Genomic DNA, 19,459 nt, shown 5'->3' with positions numbered 1-19,459 from the left:
TGGAGGAGCCTTCCTGGGGGAAGTGCATTCCAGTGCAGGGCCTTGCCTATTCACCAGCTCATGTATGTTGGTATGGGCCAGGTAGTACGTGTTAAATTTGCCTCTGAGCCTCAAGTGTGACACTGGGAAGGAAATATTCATGACAGCAAGGACAGGAGATGCTGTCCAACCTCAGGGACCTCGCTCATTTAAGCCAGACCCTGATGACACCACAGAAGAACCTTTAAGGACAAGTCAGTGACTCAAAGTTAGCATGTTGAGAGGAAAGATAAGGGATGTGTACCTAAGCCATGGGGTTAGGCTTCTCAGTAGAGAGGGGCACCTAGATGTCTTTATGGTTTTTATGTATGTGATTTTGTGGCTTTCTAAAATATGTTGCTCAAAGGATATAATCTATAAGGATTAAAGATTAAGTGGCTTAAAAATATGTGAATTGGCTTACTTATTTGTTGTAAAGAATTTCAATTGTAAATGAAAGCGTGCAGTGGTTTTATGAAGTGTGCTGTTTGTGTTTAAGGATGAGAGAGGAGTGCTGAAACAGTTAACTCAAGGTTATCAGTATCCTGGTCTTGAGTAAGCGTGGCTTGTTTGCTGTTTTTACATCCCCTTAGCGCCTTTAGGAAGCCTAGAGTTTTCTCTGTAGGTTCTCTCAGTTCTGTCAGAGTGTTGAAGTTTCTTGACTGTCAACTAGTGGGGAGACAGCTGAGCTCCTAGGCTGCAGGCCTTTTTTGCTTTCCCATGTCCCTGGACTTTTTTTTTCCTTTTTATTCCATCTCATTTTGAGCTTCAGAGGCCAGCAATTCCTCAGGGGTCTGATTTGTGTTGCCTTAGAGATGATGGTGATGGTGGTGATCGGTAGAGAGGCTTGGCATCCATGCCTTCCACATTAGGAAGGAAACTTAGCATCAGCTGGACCTGCTAGCTCCAGTTTCTGGAAGTGGTGGTCTATTTTCCAGGAGATCCAGGCTTTCTCTGGAAAGAAGACCAGAGTCCCTCAGTGATGTCCAGCCTGGCTCCAGTGGGTGGGGCAAGGGGACATAAACAATGTTCCTACCAGCTACTTACTGGAGATGATAAAACAGAGATATCCTTGGCTCTGGCCTCCTTTCCCAGCACAAGGCAGCACTGTTTGGATCGGGCTGAGAGGCAGGAAGAGGTTAGCACTTGCCATTTAGCGTTAATTCATACCCCAAAGCTATACTTGTAGGTCCAGCCAGCTGTGGTTTGAGCTGCTGAGTGTCCTGAGTAAGGGGCAGTACTATAAACTATAAACACACAGACTGGGGTCCCGGGATGACTGTGCGGGTCTAGCCTGGAAATTCCACCCAAAAGCTAGCTTATCTGAGCTGGCATGCTGTGGCTCTCCCTGAGTTGCAAACCGCCCACATGTGTATGTTGGTTACTGTTTCCTTTCTGAGACCATGGCTTTTGGCCGATTTGGTTTCTCTAAGTCTTCCCTTGTTTGCCTTGATAACTGTTCTTACTTAAGAGAGGGCTGGGGTCGAGGAGAGTCATGGTCTTTGAGGCCATTGGAAAAAATTGCTCCGGATGTTGGGGTTTGAGGTGCAGTGCTTTCTCTATTCGGCCCTAAAATGCTTGGTGTTGCTTTTGAGCTAAGGCTCATCCACTCCTCCTCTCCAGTCCGTTAGGAGATCAGAAACCGCTGTCCCGAGTGCCTGGTCCCATCTGGCAAACTGGGCTGCGTGCTGGGGCTTCAGCCTGGAGTTGGTTACAGTTGGTCCTTGTCCCAGGGTTACAGACTTTCTGCCTTCCTCCACTTGTTTTTAATTGTAAGTATATAGCAGTATTGAGATGAGAAAAGTCTTTACATATTTTTCATCATTATTCCTGACTTTGTGTTTATGCATACCTGTTTTGTCTTGCATGGGTATAGTGGCCCTCACAAATTTGTTATAATCAACTTGCCCAGAGTCAGAGCTGAAGCTTGTAGTTGGGGAATGTTGGAACTATTTCCTTCCATTGGTGGACTGGTAGACAGGGCAGTGTCCGTGTGTGACCACAAGATGGTGCCAAGAAGCAGCACATAGCTGCCTGCCTCTTTTCATGGCTCAGTCTGCTGCTGAGGGCTGGCAGCCTTGTCTCTAAGATGGACTCTCTTCACTGGGGGAAAGGGGAGTTGTCAGGAGATGTCTGGATCCAGTTCCTGCTGGAGACCGTGCTCTCAGAAGGCCTGCTCCCCAGTGTTGGCACTGTGTAGCCTCTTTCTCCCTCTTGCCAACATCCAGTTTATGCTGGATTGTTTCTGTTCCTGGGATGGATCCTTGCTTGGATGGGATGGACACTCAGCAGTTTTAGACTGTACATACTTAAACAAAAGCCAAATTGATTTATTTGTACCTTTTAAAAAGCCCTAATAATCTAGATTTGGTCTAATACCTAAATAATAATTTGAAGATTGCTCTTAACGAGTTTCTAGGAGCTCAGTTCTTTGTCAAGGAAATAAGCCATTCTTTTTTACTTTCTTCATAGGAATCTAGATTTTAAAGCGAAAAGATACCCACCCCCCCACCCCCCACCCCCCACTCCCCACCCCCAAGCATTTTTTTTTTTTTTTTTTTTTTAGAGAGCGTGCTGGCTTTAAAATGACAAAATCAAGACACAAATGAAGACTAATTCCATTTCCTGCTCCGTGCACACCTTTTATTCTCGGCTCGGGGCATAATTGTCTACATCAGTCTTAATTTACTCTGTGAGATCTGGACTCCTAACTGAGGGTATTTCATCTGCTCAGATGTGCCAATTAAGTCCACCCAGATAGACCATAAAAAGGGAGATAAGAAAAGTGAAACACTGAGTATCTCAATTTAGCAAATGAGGCTAATCTGCAAGGGACTCTTAGCTGTCTGGGATAGAAAACCTACTGCAGTACACAAATGCAGACTGTGTTAAAGACTCAGCTTGGTGTCTGGATACACTTCTTAAAATCACATTGTACTTGTGCTGCTGTTGTAGAGTTTCCTTTCTGGAAATTGCAATGAGTGGAGAATGATACCGAGTTTGAAATTTCATTGTATTTGGCTGAGAGTTCAGTGATTTGACTGTCTAGTATGTGCTTTCCCCACTTCCAGTCTTCGGTTGTGCTGGGCCCAGTGATCTTCTCAGTGTAAAAGCTGTGTAGAGACCAGGGCAGTGGGGACAGTGGAGTTGGGGAGGGGCATGCTCATGTTTTGACTGTACGACTCCGGCCTCCTCGTGTTTGCCAGTTCCCGTTAATAGGCGTACTTTGTCCTGTTAGTGGGTTGGTATGGGCCATTGTGTCCATTGATTTGTCTGGTGTTAAGTGTGTCTCGTGGGATGGTTCAGCTCAGATCATCTATGGTCAGAACTGCCAAGCAGCTTTTCTGTTATTTGGAAGAGTCTGTAGGTGTCGGGTGACAGTGGGTTGTAACGACACCCCCACCCCAGCTCAGCTCCCCTGCCCTCAGCTTCTGCACAGAAGCACAGAAGCAATCTGTAGCTAGCATTGCTAATTTTTTTAGATAACAGACTTTATTGTAAGATCTTGTAAATATTTTTTTGCACACAGAATTTAACCAGGCCCAAAGTCTGTACATCTAGCTGTACTTAGTTCCCAGAAATAAAAATCTGCTGTTATGATGGAAGTTGAAGGTGTGAGATTTGGTCTGCCCTCCTTACAAAGGTCATCACTGACCCTTTGCCTGCAAGTTTGGAAAACACTCACTGAGAGGGTAGAGTGGGGAGCCTGCCTGAGGGCTGGTATTCCCCCACCATTTCCGAAAGTGAAATATCTGTCCTGTTAGATTAAGGAACTTAATAAATGTGAACTACTTAGGCTAGTGCCTGGAATACAGTGAATATCAGTTACCTTAGTCACTATTGCTCATCATCTTCTGATTCTAAATTTAAAACTATAGAAATATTTTTAAAAATATATAAGTATTTTAGGTATGTAAAATGTACATATAATCTCAAAATTTGTTCAGGGGGCTGGGAGAAGGCTCACTGGGTAAAAAGCTCTTATCATACAAACCTGATAACCAGAATTTAGTTCCCAGTGAGAAGCTGGATGTGATGCTGCACACCTGTGACCTAGCCACTCGCACCTGTGACCTAGCCACTCGCACCTGTGACCTAGCCACTCACACCTGTGACCTAGCCACTCGCACCTGTGACCTAGCCACTCGCACCTGTGACCTAGCCACTCGCACCTGTGACCTAGCCACTCGCACCTGTGACCTAGCCACTCGCACCTGTGACCTAGCCACTCGCACCTGTGACCTAGCCACTCGCACCTGTGACCTAGCCACTCACACCTGTGACGACCTAGCCACTCGCACCTGTGACGTAGCCATTCGCACCGTGAAATGGGTGGTAAGGCAGGAGAAGCTCCCAGAAGCTCCCAGCCTGGATAGCCTGGGGTCTGCTGCCCACACAGTGGCAGTAACCGTAAGGCAAGTCCTCACCAGGGTGGAAGGAGGGAGCCAACTCCTGAAGGTGGTTCATACCACACTCCTCAGGGGAAACCCAGTCCTATCGCTTCAAAAGAAAACTTGTCCAAAGCCAACTAGCTCTCACATCTCAGCTGGAAGTCATAGGCCGTGAAGTCAGAGCGTCAGACTCTCAACTGGCAGCCTCGAGATGAACAGGAATTGGAGTAGTGCACTCCCCACGGGTGACAAGAGTACGACAGCCCAGACTACAAGTAAGAGCTTGTAACTGTTGGCTGTTGCTGAGTTCTCAAACCACAGGCAGAAACTAAGGGCAAAGATTCTGTCAAACCAGGAAGAACCTTGAAAAGCGTCTCTGTGCAGAGCCGTGAAGCTCTTACAGACACTGTACACATGACATAAGTAAAGGTAGCTTAACAATTGGTGCTAGTATGTATGGGTAAATATCACCTGTCAAAACGTAGTTTTATTGTTGTAAGGCTTTTTTGTATCTTTTGTACTTGTTAATTTGATTGTGAGAGCGAGCACCGTTACTAGTGGTTGTTTCTCCTTTGCAAACACTAGGGAGGATATACTGTGAGCCCCCACAGCACTGCTCTGCGGGAGCCTCCCTTGAGGCTCTTCTGTGGTCTTCCGTGGCTTGACTTCCAGACCCGTTGCTGTAGGATGGCATATCTACAATGTCCTGTTCATCTGGACAGGCTGCGATGGGGTGGAGTAGCGGGCCAGTCTTCCATGCTCAGCAGCCAGGTTGAAATTCTACTGGCCCATGCTTGTATTGCATAGTTTTTGTTATTTGTTTACTTATTCTTTAAATTTTTTTCATTTCTCTTTTGAGACCATCTCATGTGGCGCAGACTGGCCTCAAACCGTATTTGAGGGTACCTTGAACTCCTGATCCTCCCTGCTTGGCCTCCTAAGTGCTGGGCCTGTAGGCCTCGGCTGTGATCCTGGCTGCAGTGGATGCTTTGAATGTTTGTTACTCATGTTTAACTAATATTGCTTGATTTTCCTTTTTTATTATTTGGTTAAAAATGGGCTGGATGGTCTGGCAGAAGAGCAATTGCTGATCTTTCAGAGTACCTAGATTGAATTCCTAGCACCTGCTGGGGCTTGTGCAGTTGTCTAGAACTCTAGTTGTAGGAGGCCTAGCACCTTCTCACACCCTCTTCTGGCCTCTGTGGGCACGTGGCGTGCAAGTGGTGCAGACGGTGGGCAGAACACCCATGCATAGAAAATGAAATTAAATTAAAATAAAGGTAAATAAGTAAAGGTCTAAGAAACTAAATTAAAAACTTTAAAAAAGGTTTGTTGTTTGTATATGAGTGTTTTTTGGCTGAATAAATACATGTGCGTCACGTGCGTTCCTGGTGTCCCTGGAGGTACCGTACCCTGGAACGAGAGTTGCCAAGGATTGTGAGCCACCGGGCAGGTTTTGGGAGCTGAACCCAGATCCCCTGCAAGAGCCTTCTCTCCAGTAGACGTATCAGATGCCACTTAGTATGTGTGTAGTTTGTTTAACGTGTTGTGCATATCCTAGTCTGTCTTTTGGTCTCTGTAGCAGACCCCTTTTTGGCTCTTTATGGTCAAGGACATAGGCACAGCAGAGGAGAATGACCGTTTTGGAGTGCAGGCTCCCCCTTCCCAGTGAAAAGCCTCTAACGCCTGGCTGTCTGCTTCTGGCTTTCTCTTCTCAGTGCTTACTTATCTCAGTGAGCTCTACTCCCATGGCTGCTGCTGGAGTCTGCCAGGGCTCTCAGGAGGTAGGCCCGCTCCAAGAGAATCCGATGCTTACATTGCCAGTTAGCAGCTGCAGGGTTACAAGGCTGACATAAAGGAGAGCATGAGGATGAGACCTAGTGACAGAAATTCAGGTTAGAGTCAGCAACGCCACGCCTTTCCCAAGAAGAACTCTTTTCTAGCTTGTGCAATACTTACTTGTCCTTTTTAATTGATCACAGACAAACTTAGAACCAACATTGGGCCTCTGATTCATCCTGCGGCTAGGATACAGAAGCCAGTTTGTTTGTTACCAAGTGGATGCCTTGGAAAATCAAAAAAAATGGAGTTCAGTTTTGAGAATAAGAAACATTTTGTATTTTGTTTTTAATTGTTCAAAGTAATGAGCTTCTCTTTATTTTTTTGGTTTGCTTATTTCTTTTGTTTTTTCAAGATAGGGTTTCTCTGTATAACAGACCTGGCTACCTAGAACTCATTCTGTAGACCAGGCTGGCCCCAAACTCCTTTACCTTTTTAAAAGTTATTATTCTAAGATTCCGTGTTAAGAATTTCTCTGGCATTGTAGCTAGCTGCTGTCTTCCGTGGGTCATTCTTTGTCCCAGACTGTAACCATGCTTAGCAGTAGGCAAAGTAAGGTATGGGGCCTTAGGGCCAGGTGGTAGTAAGCAAGAGAGTCTCTAAATGAGGTAGAACAGGAAGCTTCTAGAAACATTTCTGGATGACCCACTTATGTCATTTCAAACCATGCTTCTTACGCATCTGTCTTTCTTATTTCAAGCTCAATTCTGAGTGAATTATGAACATGGTCATTGCTCAGCATTTTCGAGTGTCTGTGTGAGCTCTAAGGCATCATGCTCGCCTCTGGTCTCTGATAGCTCCCACTTAAATTGGGAGACAGATAAGGCTCTCACTACATGCTGACACTATGGGCACTATGAGAAGCCTAGTTATGTCTAGGATGTCATAGGGTTAGGAAGCTATTTCCTCTGGGGGAAAGGAGCACGGTACCTGAAGGGTCTGCCAAGAGTGAAGATGTGCCTGTTGGAGGGACGTAGGATGGGGACTGCATTTGTAGTTGAAGAGAATCAAGGCCACATGCAAGGTATAGTATAACACAGCCAGCTGTGTTTCTCCATTTACATAGTTGGATTCTCCTTTGGAATGCTAGAAATTCTAAAACAAACAGTAAATGGTGTCACTTAGCTTGCAGGTATGATCTTAGGGTTCCATTGACAAAGCACCCCAGTAGCTTACAAGAGCCTTGGTGTATGTAGTTCAACTGGTTATTCTGAGTGTGGCATCAACCCCAGACCCCAGAGCCTGGGCCAGGGCCTCATCCTGCAGGCATACAGGGAAGCCAAGGAGTGTTTTCTGTGTCTGCATCTGATGGGAATTTAAGTTTATATTCATCTCTGGCTTCCCCTCTAAGTGGCTGACAGGGAGTCGGCAGCCGGCTGTACGTGGCAGTTGTGTGAGGAGTGAGAAGCTCTGCCAGGGAACACCAGGCACTTTCACTTTATGTGGCTGCAGCTGTGACTATTACATGTGTGGAGTTTTTTAAATGAGAGGATGGAGAACATGAAAAAGTTATTCTTTTCTGAAAACAAAACAAAACAAAACACAAACCTTACATGCTGGACCATTTACTGCCACCAGCCAATTTTTAAGTAATTCTGGATGTGCCTTTTGGTACTATCATATAAAAGTCAGCCATAATTCAGACAGTATACACATTTATGGTCAAATTTTTATTTCTGTCTTTGGTGCTGGAGATTGAGTCCAGAGCCTTGTACATTCTAAGAATGTGCTCTGTCACTGAGCTACATTCCTAGTCCATAGCAAAAGGTTTTACTTTACATATCAGCAGGTGTCTTCCGAAGGGCAGGTGCCTTTGTGTGGTCACATCATCGATAACGACTCGCCGTACATCCATTTAATCAATTCTTCTTCTTGTCGCTGACATTCATTCCTTCTAGAAGTTCTATGAAGCCATTGAGGGCCACTGCATTACTGCACCTAGACTGCGTGGAAGTGCATACTGCCTCGCCTTCCCTCTTTAAACTAGTGGTAGTTCCTGTTACAGGGCGAGCATGGCGATTTCAACACACGTGCATGATCACACACAAGTCTGTCTTAGTTAAGCACTTAAATTCTCGCTCCTATGTGGCGGCTTTGCCTGTGGCACCTCAGTCAGTCCTTCATGCAACCCAGTGACGCAGGTGTCACTGTTCTTCCCAAGGCTCTTCGGGAACACTTAATTGTAAGGTTAGGTTTCTTGCTGAGGGTTAAGGGTGCTTGTCATGATTTGGATCTGGAATGTTCTCCAGAGGTTCATGTATTTAGAAGCTTGACACCCTATCAGAGTGTTCAGAGGTGGGGCTCTGGGAAAGTGGCTCTGACCTCACCCATTTATCCCCTGATGGTCACATTTTGATGGGTCATTGATAGGAACCTAGGAGATGGGACCTAGTTGAAAGGAATAAGCCATGCCTTATTCCTGGTTCCTTCCTGTCTTTTCTCTGCTTCCTTTTCTCCTGCTTCACCATGAGATGTGTAGTTTTAGCCCCTCTTGGGCTTCATGCTACTATGCCTTTTCCAGAAACAGTGGAGCCAGGTGACTATGATGTGAACTTTGAAGCCATGAATCAAGATAAGTCTCCCTCTTTTAAGTTGGTTTTTCTCAGGTATTTCTGACACGATGACAGAAAGGTGACTAACACAGCTAATAAATGCAGCAGGGTTTACTTCTAGCCAGTCTGTACCCAGGCTGTGTGTGGGGGCCTGGGCTTCTCTCTCTTCCTGTACAGGGTAGTCATAGCGCAGTTAGCCCCTATGTATCTGCCTGTCAGACAGATTGCTCAGTCTGCTAGGCACAGGATAAGTGGGATTCTAAGGCTCATGTTAAAAAGGGCACCCTTAAGAAGATGCTTGGGCTGGTGGGATGGGTCAGGAAGTAAAACTGCTTGTGATAGTCTGACCTTCTGTGTTTGACACTTGAACCCATGTAATGGTGGAAAGAGAGAACTGGGTGGCTTCAGCTCTCCTCCCTTTCCTGGGTATGCCATGTCTTTCTTGGGTGTACATCTTAGATGGTAAGCCCCGATTTACACAAGGAAGTATTGCTGTCCATAGCCCCAGCCACATGTGCATGAGGTTGTATTTTCTGTCTTTTAGATTCTTCTGGGACGATTTGTCTTCACAATGGTTTGGGTGTTGTTGACCGTAATGATTTAGCCCCACCACCTTTACTCATTGTTTGGCCAAACTGAATGAACGTTAAACGCTCTCATCTTTCTTTATGAAGCGGAAAGCTCTGGGATGTAATCATTCCTGTGGTGGCTTATGTGGTTTCCTAGGTGCTGAGTTCTGTGGCAACATGATGCCTGTATAGTTTAGGGCAGAGAGAGGAAGGCAAGACAAGAAGATGCAGTCTTGTCAATGCAGGATGATGTGGTGGGAACTTTAACAGCCACAAACACAGAGCGGTAGAGTCCAAGGAAATAGCTGTCATCTGTGAGTGAAATGTACTGTATAACGTGGAAAAGCTCTTGTTCATCTTGTAGTGCCTAGCTGCTAAAGCCGGCACGTTGTGGGATTTCCATTCCCACCTTGCAGAATTATTGAAGAAAAATGCCAAATGAAGTGACAGCATTTGTGATTCTTGGAGTGTTACCTTACCCACAGATTTTGCTGAGTAGAGGCATCTTACTTTATCGGTCTGATGCTCCGGGCTTGGGTACCAAAGATCATCTCAGCACCTGAAACTGCAGCACATTCAGATATGTGCATCAGGAGAAAAACTATCCCTTTCCAGTGTGTTCTCTGCTGGACAGTGGCTGCAATTCCAAGGCTTTCTTGGAGTTCTTGATATGAGAGGCTAGGTAACATTTTTAATAGAGGATGGCGCTGTCCTAAGTCTGCCACCATGGCTTAAACTTACCTGTAGTCTCCTTGTCTAAGAATTGAACCCCAGCCACCTTTAGGATAGGCAAGAGTAGTCGCTGGGCTCCTGGGGAGACCATGTGTGGTAGCGTGGCTAGCAACTTTGGACTTCCAGGAGGACAGCAGGAGGCCCCGGTAATGACCAGACATGTCTCTAGGCATGTCAGCTTGCTCTGGGTGCAGATGACGAGGGGCACAGTTGTCCCCGTTGAGAACCACTGAGGCACACCATAGCACTAGGCTAAATTTGTAAATGACACAAAAATTGGAAGAACAGCAGACTGTTGAAGTCACCCAGAGAACTCACTTGGCCAGTTGCATGGAGGTACTATCTGAGGAAGACAGCTGCTACAGGGAAGAAGAGGTGGTCTTTGGAAGTGTCTTGTGCCACAGTAGACCTTAGAGTTGTGTGACAGCTGTTCCTCTAGGCTTGGCTCAGTGTGCGTCTTCTGTTTGCTGCTCTTCTCTGGAGACTACTGACAGGATTTGGTGCCCTTTCTCCTAAGTTCCCACTGTATTGCAGAACAGCTCCACATCACCATCTAGTGCTTTCTTACTGAGTAAGCATTACTCACTTTGAAGAGCTAATTTTGAATGATTTTCTTCCTGGGAGGGTTGGCTGCCCATCACTCTGGCCTGTGGCCTCTGTGCAGCTTTTCAGATGGGGTGTCCAGCCCATCTTATCCTGTCTCTTTCTCTGCCTTCCCTCAGACATGCTCTGCTACTCAGTGGAAGTTAGAAGCCCTTGTGTGCTGCTGTTGTCTTCCTGTGAGCTTTTAGTTCCAGGCGTTTATCAGTACTCACACTTTTTCCCATTTCTACCACTTTGTAACATTTAGAATGTCAATCGTATACATACAAAGAAGGTCATACTTTCTTGTTTTAAATAACGGAATCCAGCGTTATTTACTATGGTAACTGCTTTTCTTTTTGGTCACAGAATCAGAGCTCATTATAGTTGTGGAAATGTAAAATTAGTTTAGTTAATTTAGTTAAATGCCTTTTAGTTAAATGACTGCCTCCTCTGTGCAGCTGTGGTGTGTTGCAGGACCTTCATAGCTTGTCACTGTAAAACAAACTGGCATCATGCTTCTGAAATACAAATGTTCATCTTTTCTTTATATTTAGGTTTATCTGTAGCACCTGCTTTCTGAGTCCTGTGATTGTCAGTACAGTGGCACTGTTGATCCTCTTCAGTTGAGTAATTAGAAAAAATAACCGAAACAGCAAATTTTGGACAAAAATTTGTTTTCTTTTATCCCACGGCTATTATTTTCAGCATATAAATGCCAGTTCTAAATAAAATATTCTCTTGTTAAACTGTATACTGTTTGGGAAATGCTCAGTTCTATTCAGATTTCCTGAGGCTGTTCTGGGATGAAGGGCATGTGTCTGAGGAGCTGGCAGAGAAGCCCCTTAGGGTATGCTGCAGAGGAATAAGTGGTTTTGATAATGAAATGAGAGATGCAGGAATCTTTCTAGAGTAGCTGAAATACTTGAAGTAAGAATTGACTTGAGGGGCAGGAGAGAGCTGGTTTTTTGTAGACTGTCAGTGTTGGGGAGTGAAGGTAGCAGGAGCCTGAAGGGCCATTCTGATTTGCCAGCTTCTTTCCAGTCCATAATCTAGAGCTGTCTCTTTTAATCTGTCTTATAATCAAAGTAATGGAAATGTGATTTCTGTCTCACCCTAGGAGGTGGAATAAACTGAGGCTGCAGGACAAAGAGAAAAGCCTGAAGCTTGAAGATGATTCTGAGGAAAGTGACGCCGAATTTGATGAAGGTTTCAAAGTGCCAGGTTTTCTGTTCAGAAAGCTCTTTAAGTATGTGCCATTTGTTCTGTCCTTTATGTTTGTCATCGAGCCATTGTGTACAAATTAACATTTAGAAATTACACAATAGTTACCTGTGGGCCCTTAAGGTACTTGCAGCAATTTATTGCAAATCCAGATACTGTCAAATGAAATTTTAGCCACATGCTGTTTATTAAAATTAGATGATAATAAATTGACTAAGGTGCGCATTGGGTATGTTTGTAAACTGATGAATCTGTGTGGACTTGTCTCAGCAGACTAAAAGCAACACACTTAAATGCCTCTGCATCAAATTATGTTTTTGTTCTTAGTAATTTTAAGGCACCAAACTTCTCATTTTAAAAATTAGATTATTGTATTTCAGAAGATTTGTATATTAAAATCAACACGAGGAGCTATATATATTAAAATCAAACCTTGGGGAGGTTTTTTGTTTTTTTGTTTTTACTTCTGTGTGGAAACAGAAACTGTTGATTGTTTTCTGAAGATCCTATATCATACCTAAGGGTATAGTATTTTTGAGCTGACCAAATGTGCATCTAAATATTTTATGTGGATGTCTTTCCACATAATGTCAAAAGATTAGACACAGACAACACCTCAAGGATTATGTTGGAAGCTGGCTTAAGTTCTTTGTGTAAGGGGCCGAGTGCTGTGGTGCTCAGAAGCTGCCTGATGGATGCATGCTTGGTCTGTGTGACTGCATAGGATCCCCATGATGAATTAACACCGAGGGATATTATCAGTCTCTTCACTTGTGGATTTACTTAACGATGCTTTGGGAAGGCATCTTTAGACCTGTAGAGGAAGTTAAACTATTAGGTAGCATCTTTCCTGTTTATATCATGAATTCATAGAGCAGGGTGCAAACTTCTTTCTGTGAAATAATGAAGTTTAATGTCCTTTATAGATTCAACTGTCAGCCATGCCCTAATCTTATGGAAGAGATGTACTTAAAAATAGCATTCTCTTTGCATGTATCCTCAGATTTTATTTATGTGTGTAGGGTGCATATGCACATGGCACGCACTGTCCTACCGAGAGACAGCAGGCGAGATGAAGGCCTGCAGATCATAGTTATTTACTTGACTTCTGTGCTGGGTGTGGAACCCAGGGCTTTGCTCACCGCTCAGCTGCACACTCCTCACGGGATAGCTTTATGCTATCATTTGACTTGCACTAGAGACATTTGGGGCGAGAGAGCAACGAGGAAATATTTCTCCATTAAACACATAGCAAAACCAAGTCCTAGCTGAACTGGCAGGGCTGGGTGGCCTAACTAGGTTAGAATCTACATATCTCGTCATTTCTGCAGAGAAGTCAGGTCATAGCCCAGAAAGGCAAATGGTTTGTTTATTGCTACTCCCTAATGAAAATTAACTATAAAAAAATAAATAAAGACTACATTTATTGGCATTTCTTTTTATTTTCTCTGAAGTAATTGTTTACTAAGGAACAACTAAAATAGTGTCTATGTTGTACTGGCAAAAAGAAATGCCCAAATTATACGTTAAGTTGATTTAACAAGGACAGGCCTCTTCTGCATGTTCGGTGATTGATCTGGCAAATGTCCTCAGGAGTCAGGCTGAGTGCATAGTTTTGTATAAGCATCAGATTTTCTAGCAAAGAAGTTTCACAGTTAACAGAACCAAACTTTGCTACACTAAACATATGTAAGAGTCAGTATATTGGCTACGAACTTTATTATCATCAACATAGGTTCATGCTTGTTAGCATTTTAAATTTATCTTATTATGCCTTTCTAGAAAGTATTTTGTTTTATATCTACAAAATTAACTTAAAATACTAAATGGTATTAGACTTCATATTTTCTATTTTAAGAAAAAGAATGAATAGAATCTCAGTTTTTAAAGTTTATTTTATGTGTATGTATACCATGTGCATACAGTGCCCACAGAGGCCAGAAGAGGGCGCCAGGTGCCTGGAACTGGAATTAGAGCTGGGTGTGAGCTGCTGTATAGGTGCTGAAAACCACACCCAGCTCCTGCAAGAGCAGCAAGTGCTCCTAACCGCTGAGCTCTCTCTCCAGCCTCTAATCTCTACTTTTTTTATGATTAAGTTTTAGCCAAGCCAGTTTACTTGTAAGTTGTGGATATATTTTTATTCTATTTACTACACTCAGTGGAATTGAATTAACAGGGTATAGTTGCACCCCAGGGAGTTAGAAGGCACAGTTTTCCATTTAAGTGCTATTTTCTGCAAGATAATGTTTAACTTCTAAATTTCAGTTTTGAAAGTTTGCCCAGCAAATGTATTCATCTGTATAATTTAACAGCCTCATGGCAAACTTCAATTTGTTTTGACCTTACCTTCCACCAAACTAGTAAATGCAGTCTTGGGTTAGTGTGATGATGCCAAGATCCAACAATTACATGTGGTTATTTTCTGATGCTTTGGTCCCACGGGATAACAGTTTAGTAATTTCCTTACGGTTGTATAGTAATTTAGAAGACCCTTTAATGTTCTAAAGAGTAAATTTTATGTGCTTCTCAAGGATTTTGAAAACTAGATTCTATACTCGATTTTCATTTTAACTGTGTAGTTGTTTTATAGTATTTACTGTTCAGTACGGAAAGCAATAATAACACTCAGAGCATTTACTAGTTCCAGTGGAGCCAGAGCCCAGGCCTGACATTCCTTACTCACCATACACCCCTGCTGACCAGGGTGGTGGTGGTTTTCCATTATCAGTGAATATTCTTCAGCTGAAGTCTGAGGGCCTGTTAATGGTTTGGTGGCGGAGCTAGCCCCCTTACCCAGGCTTTGTACAATCTCCGGCTATTGCGATGTGGTTCCTGGACTGCCCCATCAGTCTTTCTCCTTGAATTATTTCTGTAGTGCTTCTCACTTTTGTGTAAACATCCCACTGTGTGCCCAGTGAAAACCCTTGGAGTTTTAGGGTAGATGTCAAAACATCTGGCCCATTGTTGCTGATTCTCCAGGGTCGCATGGAGTCCAGTGTCCAGTTCACATCCTGATTATTTCTGAAAGACCCCAAAATGATACGTGTTCCTTTTCTAACTTCTTACCATTTTAATTAAGTTTAGGCTTTAACCAAAGAGGAATGTTGGCCCTGTGTTGGGTTGGTTTCAGAGTGGTCACCAGGAGGTTCTGGGCTTGCTTGGAGTTATTCTTATGGCTTCTGTGTTTTGGTAGGAGAAGGCCAGTGGCCAGACTCCAGCTATTCTGGACCGTGAATGCAAACAGTCTATTCTGTTTTATTTTTAATTTTTATTCTTTTGAGATGGTATTATCATGTAGCCTGGGATGGCCTCAAGCTTGAAAGCCTCCTTCCTGCCTTAACCTCTTGTGTGTTGGGATTATAGATGTGTGAGGCCAGTTCAGGAACCAGATTGTCTTCCAAGTCAGGACTGCCTCTGCCTTGGCACACTTGACATGTTGGGCCAAAAAATTTTCTGTAGGGACTGCCCACAGCATTGTAGGATGAATAGCATCTCTGCCTTCTGCCCACTTGTTCTTTTCCACTTGAAAAACAAAAAGTGTTTGTAGATAATGCCAACTGGCCCAAGGGAGCAAACTATCCAGCTGCTGTTCTAGATTATTTCCAAAGTGGGATTGCATTGGAGCCATGCAATTCTGGACTTGAGTTTTGCTCGCTTGTATTCTTGTTTGCTTGTGTACCAGTCCCTCCCCTCCTCTCCCTTTCCCTTCTTCCTCCTTTCCCCCTTTTCTCCTCCCCTCCCCTTCTCTTCTTTTCCCCGGCCTTTGCTTCCTGCCTATGAAATATGCCACTAAACCCACAGGTTGCTTGTGAGGTTCTGTCCAGAGTCTGGTCCAGAGTCTTCCAGCAAATAGGTTTGTTTGGTGGGAGGCATTGTTCTCCAAGGGAATGCGATGCTTTTATGGGACTTGTCTTTATTCTCAAATTAATCAATGTTATTTTGTACTTCATTGGGTTTTGATTTTTTTAATCCTTTTCTCCAAAGTGCATATGCAAATATATATTATAATTAGCCAAACTAATAAGCAGTCTCAAGTTTTTTCTTACACATGATCAAATGATGTCACCACCTAGAGTCACACTTTTAAAATAAAATTGGCTTACAGAATACTGAGAGAAAGTCAATTATGGTACATCTCCCTAAAGGAAGTTAAATAGCAGCTCACCAGGAGCCAAGGTCTGCAATGAGATGAGCTTGTCTCTGCCTGTCTCTGTGTCTGTTACTTATCTCCCTCCCTCATTTCCTCCTTCCTTCTTTCAAGACAGACCTGGGACTCCTGGAATTCTTCTGCTATAGCCTCCCAACTACTGAATTATAGACAGGAGCTACCATGCCTGGCACTGAACAAGATTTTATTAGGCAGAGCAGAACTGTGCAGTCAGTTCTGGGGCAGGAAGGCAGGGATGTTGAACCCACCTCTCTTACTGTGTGTGTGTGGGTCCCTTAGCCCTGATGTTTTCTTTGGGTGAGGTTATCATTTGGCTTTTTATCATAAGCCGGTTTTGCTTTAAGTTGTTAAATGTGGCGTATAATCTTCACACCATTCCATCATATCAGGTCATTGCTCACTCCTCAAAATATTTTTGCTTTATTTAAACACAAACCAAATCTTAGAGGTTTATAGAGTTGCACGTGTGATTGGAGAAGAAAGAGGGGTGAGGGGAACACTGTTTCTTTTTTACTTCAACTACTTATTTAAAATTTTAATAACTCTGTAACTTTTGTTAAAATCCTTTAATCGGTTTGTACTTTAAAATACAAAAAGACTTATTGTGCTGTTTGGTATTTATAAACAGTTCTTTCTTACATCTGTGTAGTAGAATCATCTGTCATACACTGATTTTTTAGAACAGGTCTATTACTCAGACTTGTTTATGGGCTTAAAATTTAATTTAATTTTTCCTATAAAAAGATAATATGATTACAAAGTGGCTTTACAACTATATAAGCTATAAATTGTGGTGTTCTCTGCCCTGCTTTTTTGATACTATTTAGATTGAAAAAAGGTGTACCGATTCTTTGTTAAGAAAAACTTACGGAACTTTATATACTTAGAATATTTGAGATTCTTATTTTCCATAAAGCGAATCAAAGCTAGTAAGTTTATACTTGTTTATCAAGCTATATCTAATGTTGGAAAAGAAGTAAAATAGTCCTTAATTACTCCATCTATCAGTTTAATTAGAAATGTGTTAACATTCTATAACAAAAATTATGATTTTTATGCCTAAGTGATCAAAAATGTATGACCTTATAAATATAACAGTCATATAAACTACGCATCCAGCACGCTTCTCTGACTGGACTAGAACCTAACGGAATCATTAATTCATGAGTACGTTCTGTTACCGCCTGTATTACCCACCATTTGCCATTTTCTCTTTTCTTGTTGGTGTTTGTTGTTGTAGGTATCAGCAGACAGGTGTTAGGTGGCTGTGGGAATTGCACTGCCAGCAGGCAGGAGGAATTCTGGGAGACGAGATGGGATTGGGCAAGACCATCCAGATAATTGCCTTCTTGGCAGGTCTGAGCTACAGCAAGATCAGGACTCGCGGTTCAAATTACAGGCAAGTGCTCCTCTGCAGACTGTCAGTCTGTGGCGCTCAATTAATATTTCATCAGACGTATTGCTGTGGAGGAGGGTCTTGTGAATTATTGATGACATTTCAATTACAATATTCCTTTAATTCTTTTAGTGGGGGACATCAAAGGAAAAATTTTACGAGACAATGGCGCTGTAGGGCAGGAGAAATTAAACATGTAACACTTGTAATGAATTCCAGGCGTTGATGCTTCATTTTGCAGATGGGCCCCACTAGATATTTTGGGTCAATACGATGTCTAAGGTTAGCTCTTGCAAATGGATTGTTTACAAACTCAATTATGTTAATATCAATAGTTTACACAATATGGAATTTTAAATTAGACGTAATACCTTTAGTCCCATTTATTAAATTTTACATTAAAATATTTGTTCTGGCAGGAGACCAGGTGAGCATTACAGTAAGTACGAGTGTGCTCACGGGCGAAGTTGGAGCTTTGAAGACGCCGTTCTCTCTGCTTTCCTCTGGAGTCTGTGTGCCTGATAGCATTTAGGGGCGTGCTCACTCTTTTGGAGTGAAGAGTCTTCTTAATCTGCTCAGTATGTTTTACACTCCTCTCCTAAGGTCCGCACCTAAATGACTTCCAGAAAGTGTAGGAAGTAATTTTCGTCTGTTTCTGCTTGTTGTCTAACACACCACTGAAGCGGTGGGAGTCTGAAAGAATAAGCATGCAGTCTAGTCTGTTTGGAGGGAGCACTGGAGTGTTTGTTCTTGTAGTAAAGAGCTGTGAGCGTTGCCCTGTTTACGTTGTAAATTAGCTCCATGGATCTCTGTATTGGTAAAAATGTTGGCAGATCAATTCCGTAGGATGTTTCATCTCGGACACGAGTAGCAGAGGTGGGGTATCCAGTGGTCTGTGTCTGTGACTTGAGGCACTCGTTGCATGCAGTTTGCAGATGGCTTTAAAACAGCCTTGATGTGTGCAGTGTCAGCAACTGCAGAACATTGTGGCCACATTCTAAGGAAGCGGCGCAGAATTGTGCAGTAGAGCCAGATGTGGAGCGGGACCCTGACGAAAGACTGACCGAGTCTCCCAAGGACCCTGGTCTGCTTTTGTTTGTTACTGTTTTAAAAATGCAGCACTCCTTTGCTTAGTTAGCAGGTCAGCACTTCTTGTGGCGAAAGTTTCAAGTTTTTACATGTGTTAAAAAGAGATTTATTTTTAGTATGTTTGTTTGTGCATGTGCCTGTGCATGTGTGTTGGGGGTATGTACATATGACTGCAGGCACCTGTGGAGTACAGAAGATGACGTTGGTCCCCTGGAGTGGAGGCTGTGGACTGTGTAAGTGGGTGCTGGGAACTGAACTCAGGCCCCCTGTAAAAGCAGTGTTTGTTTTTAATCACTGAGCCATCTCTCACCCTAGATATTTTTCAAAGTTCCCTGGAGGAGGAGGAATTGTGTTAAGATGATTTTAAAAATTAAACATCTTACCGAGCATGGTGGCACATGCTTTTAATCCCAGCACTTGGGAGCCAGAGGCAGGCGGATTGATATGAGTTTGAGCCCAGCCTGGTCTACAAAGCAAATCCAGGACAGCCAAGGCTACACAGAGAAACCCTATCTCAACAAAAACTAAAAACAAACAAACAAAAATCCTTAACCATCTGGCAGTTGTTACAGGGAAGTCGTATTGAAGCTGGAGAGTTTGCGGAGCTATCAGAATACTTGTTTAGATGTAGGATATATTTTGCCTGAGAACATGAAAACATTGCAGCCTAAGAAATAAGTCAGCTGATAATGAGCATCTGAGACATTCCTGTCTGTGACTGTTACTTAGCATCTAAAAATGACTTTTTCTGCTCCAAACAGGCCTGGTCTCTTTGGCTCCTTTGAGGTTTTCTGATAGTGAGGATGTCTTGACTGTCCCTGATGCTGCTGGGGCTTTCTGCCCATAAGTGGTTTCTGGAATCCTCTCATTTCACCATTTCTTCTGCTTCCATCCTATTA

At 43.2% G+C, this 19,459-nt stretch overlaps 1 protein-coding gene across 1 annotated transcript in view; it reads left to right on the top strand.

Moving 5' to 3' along the window:
• The window catches only part of ERCC6 (ERCC excision repair 6, chromatin remodeling factor), a 73,303-nt gene that overhangs the window by 17,835 nt on the left and 36,009 nt on the right, over nt 1-19,459 (top strand). The window contains exons 6-7 of the mRNA XM_084794824.1: nt 11,804-11,932; nt 17,316-17,474. Of these exons, the coding sequence (XP_084650950.1) occupies nt 11,804-11,932; nt 17,316-17,474 (288 nt within the window). The remainder of the gene's footprint in view (nt 1-11,803; nt 11,933-17,315; nt 17,475-19,459) is intronic.

The sequence above is a fragment of the Acomys minous genome, assembly GCF_964271855.1.
Source record: "Acomys minous genome assembly, chromosome: 9".
NCBI lineage: Eukaryota > Metazoa > Chordata > Mammalia > Rodentia > Muridae > Acomys > Acomys minous.
Note: the sequence above shows the minus strand (reverse complement) of the source record. Positions and strands in the feature narration are given on the sequence as shown.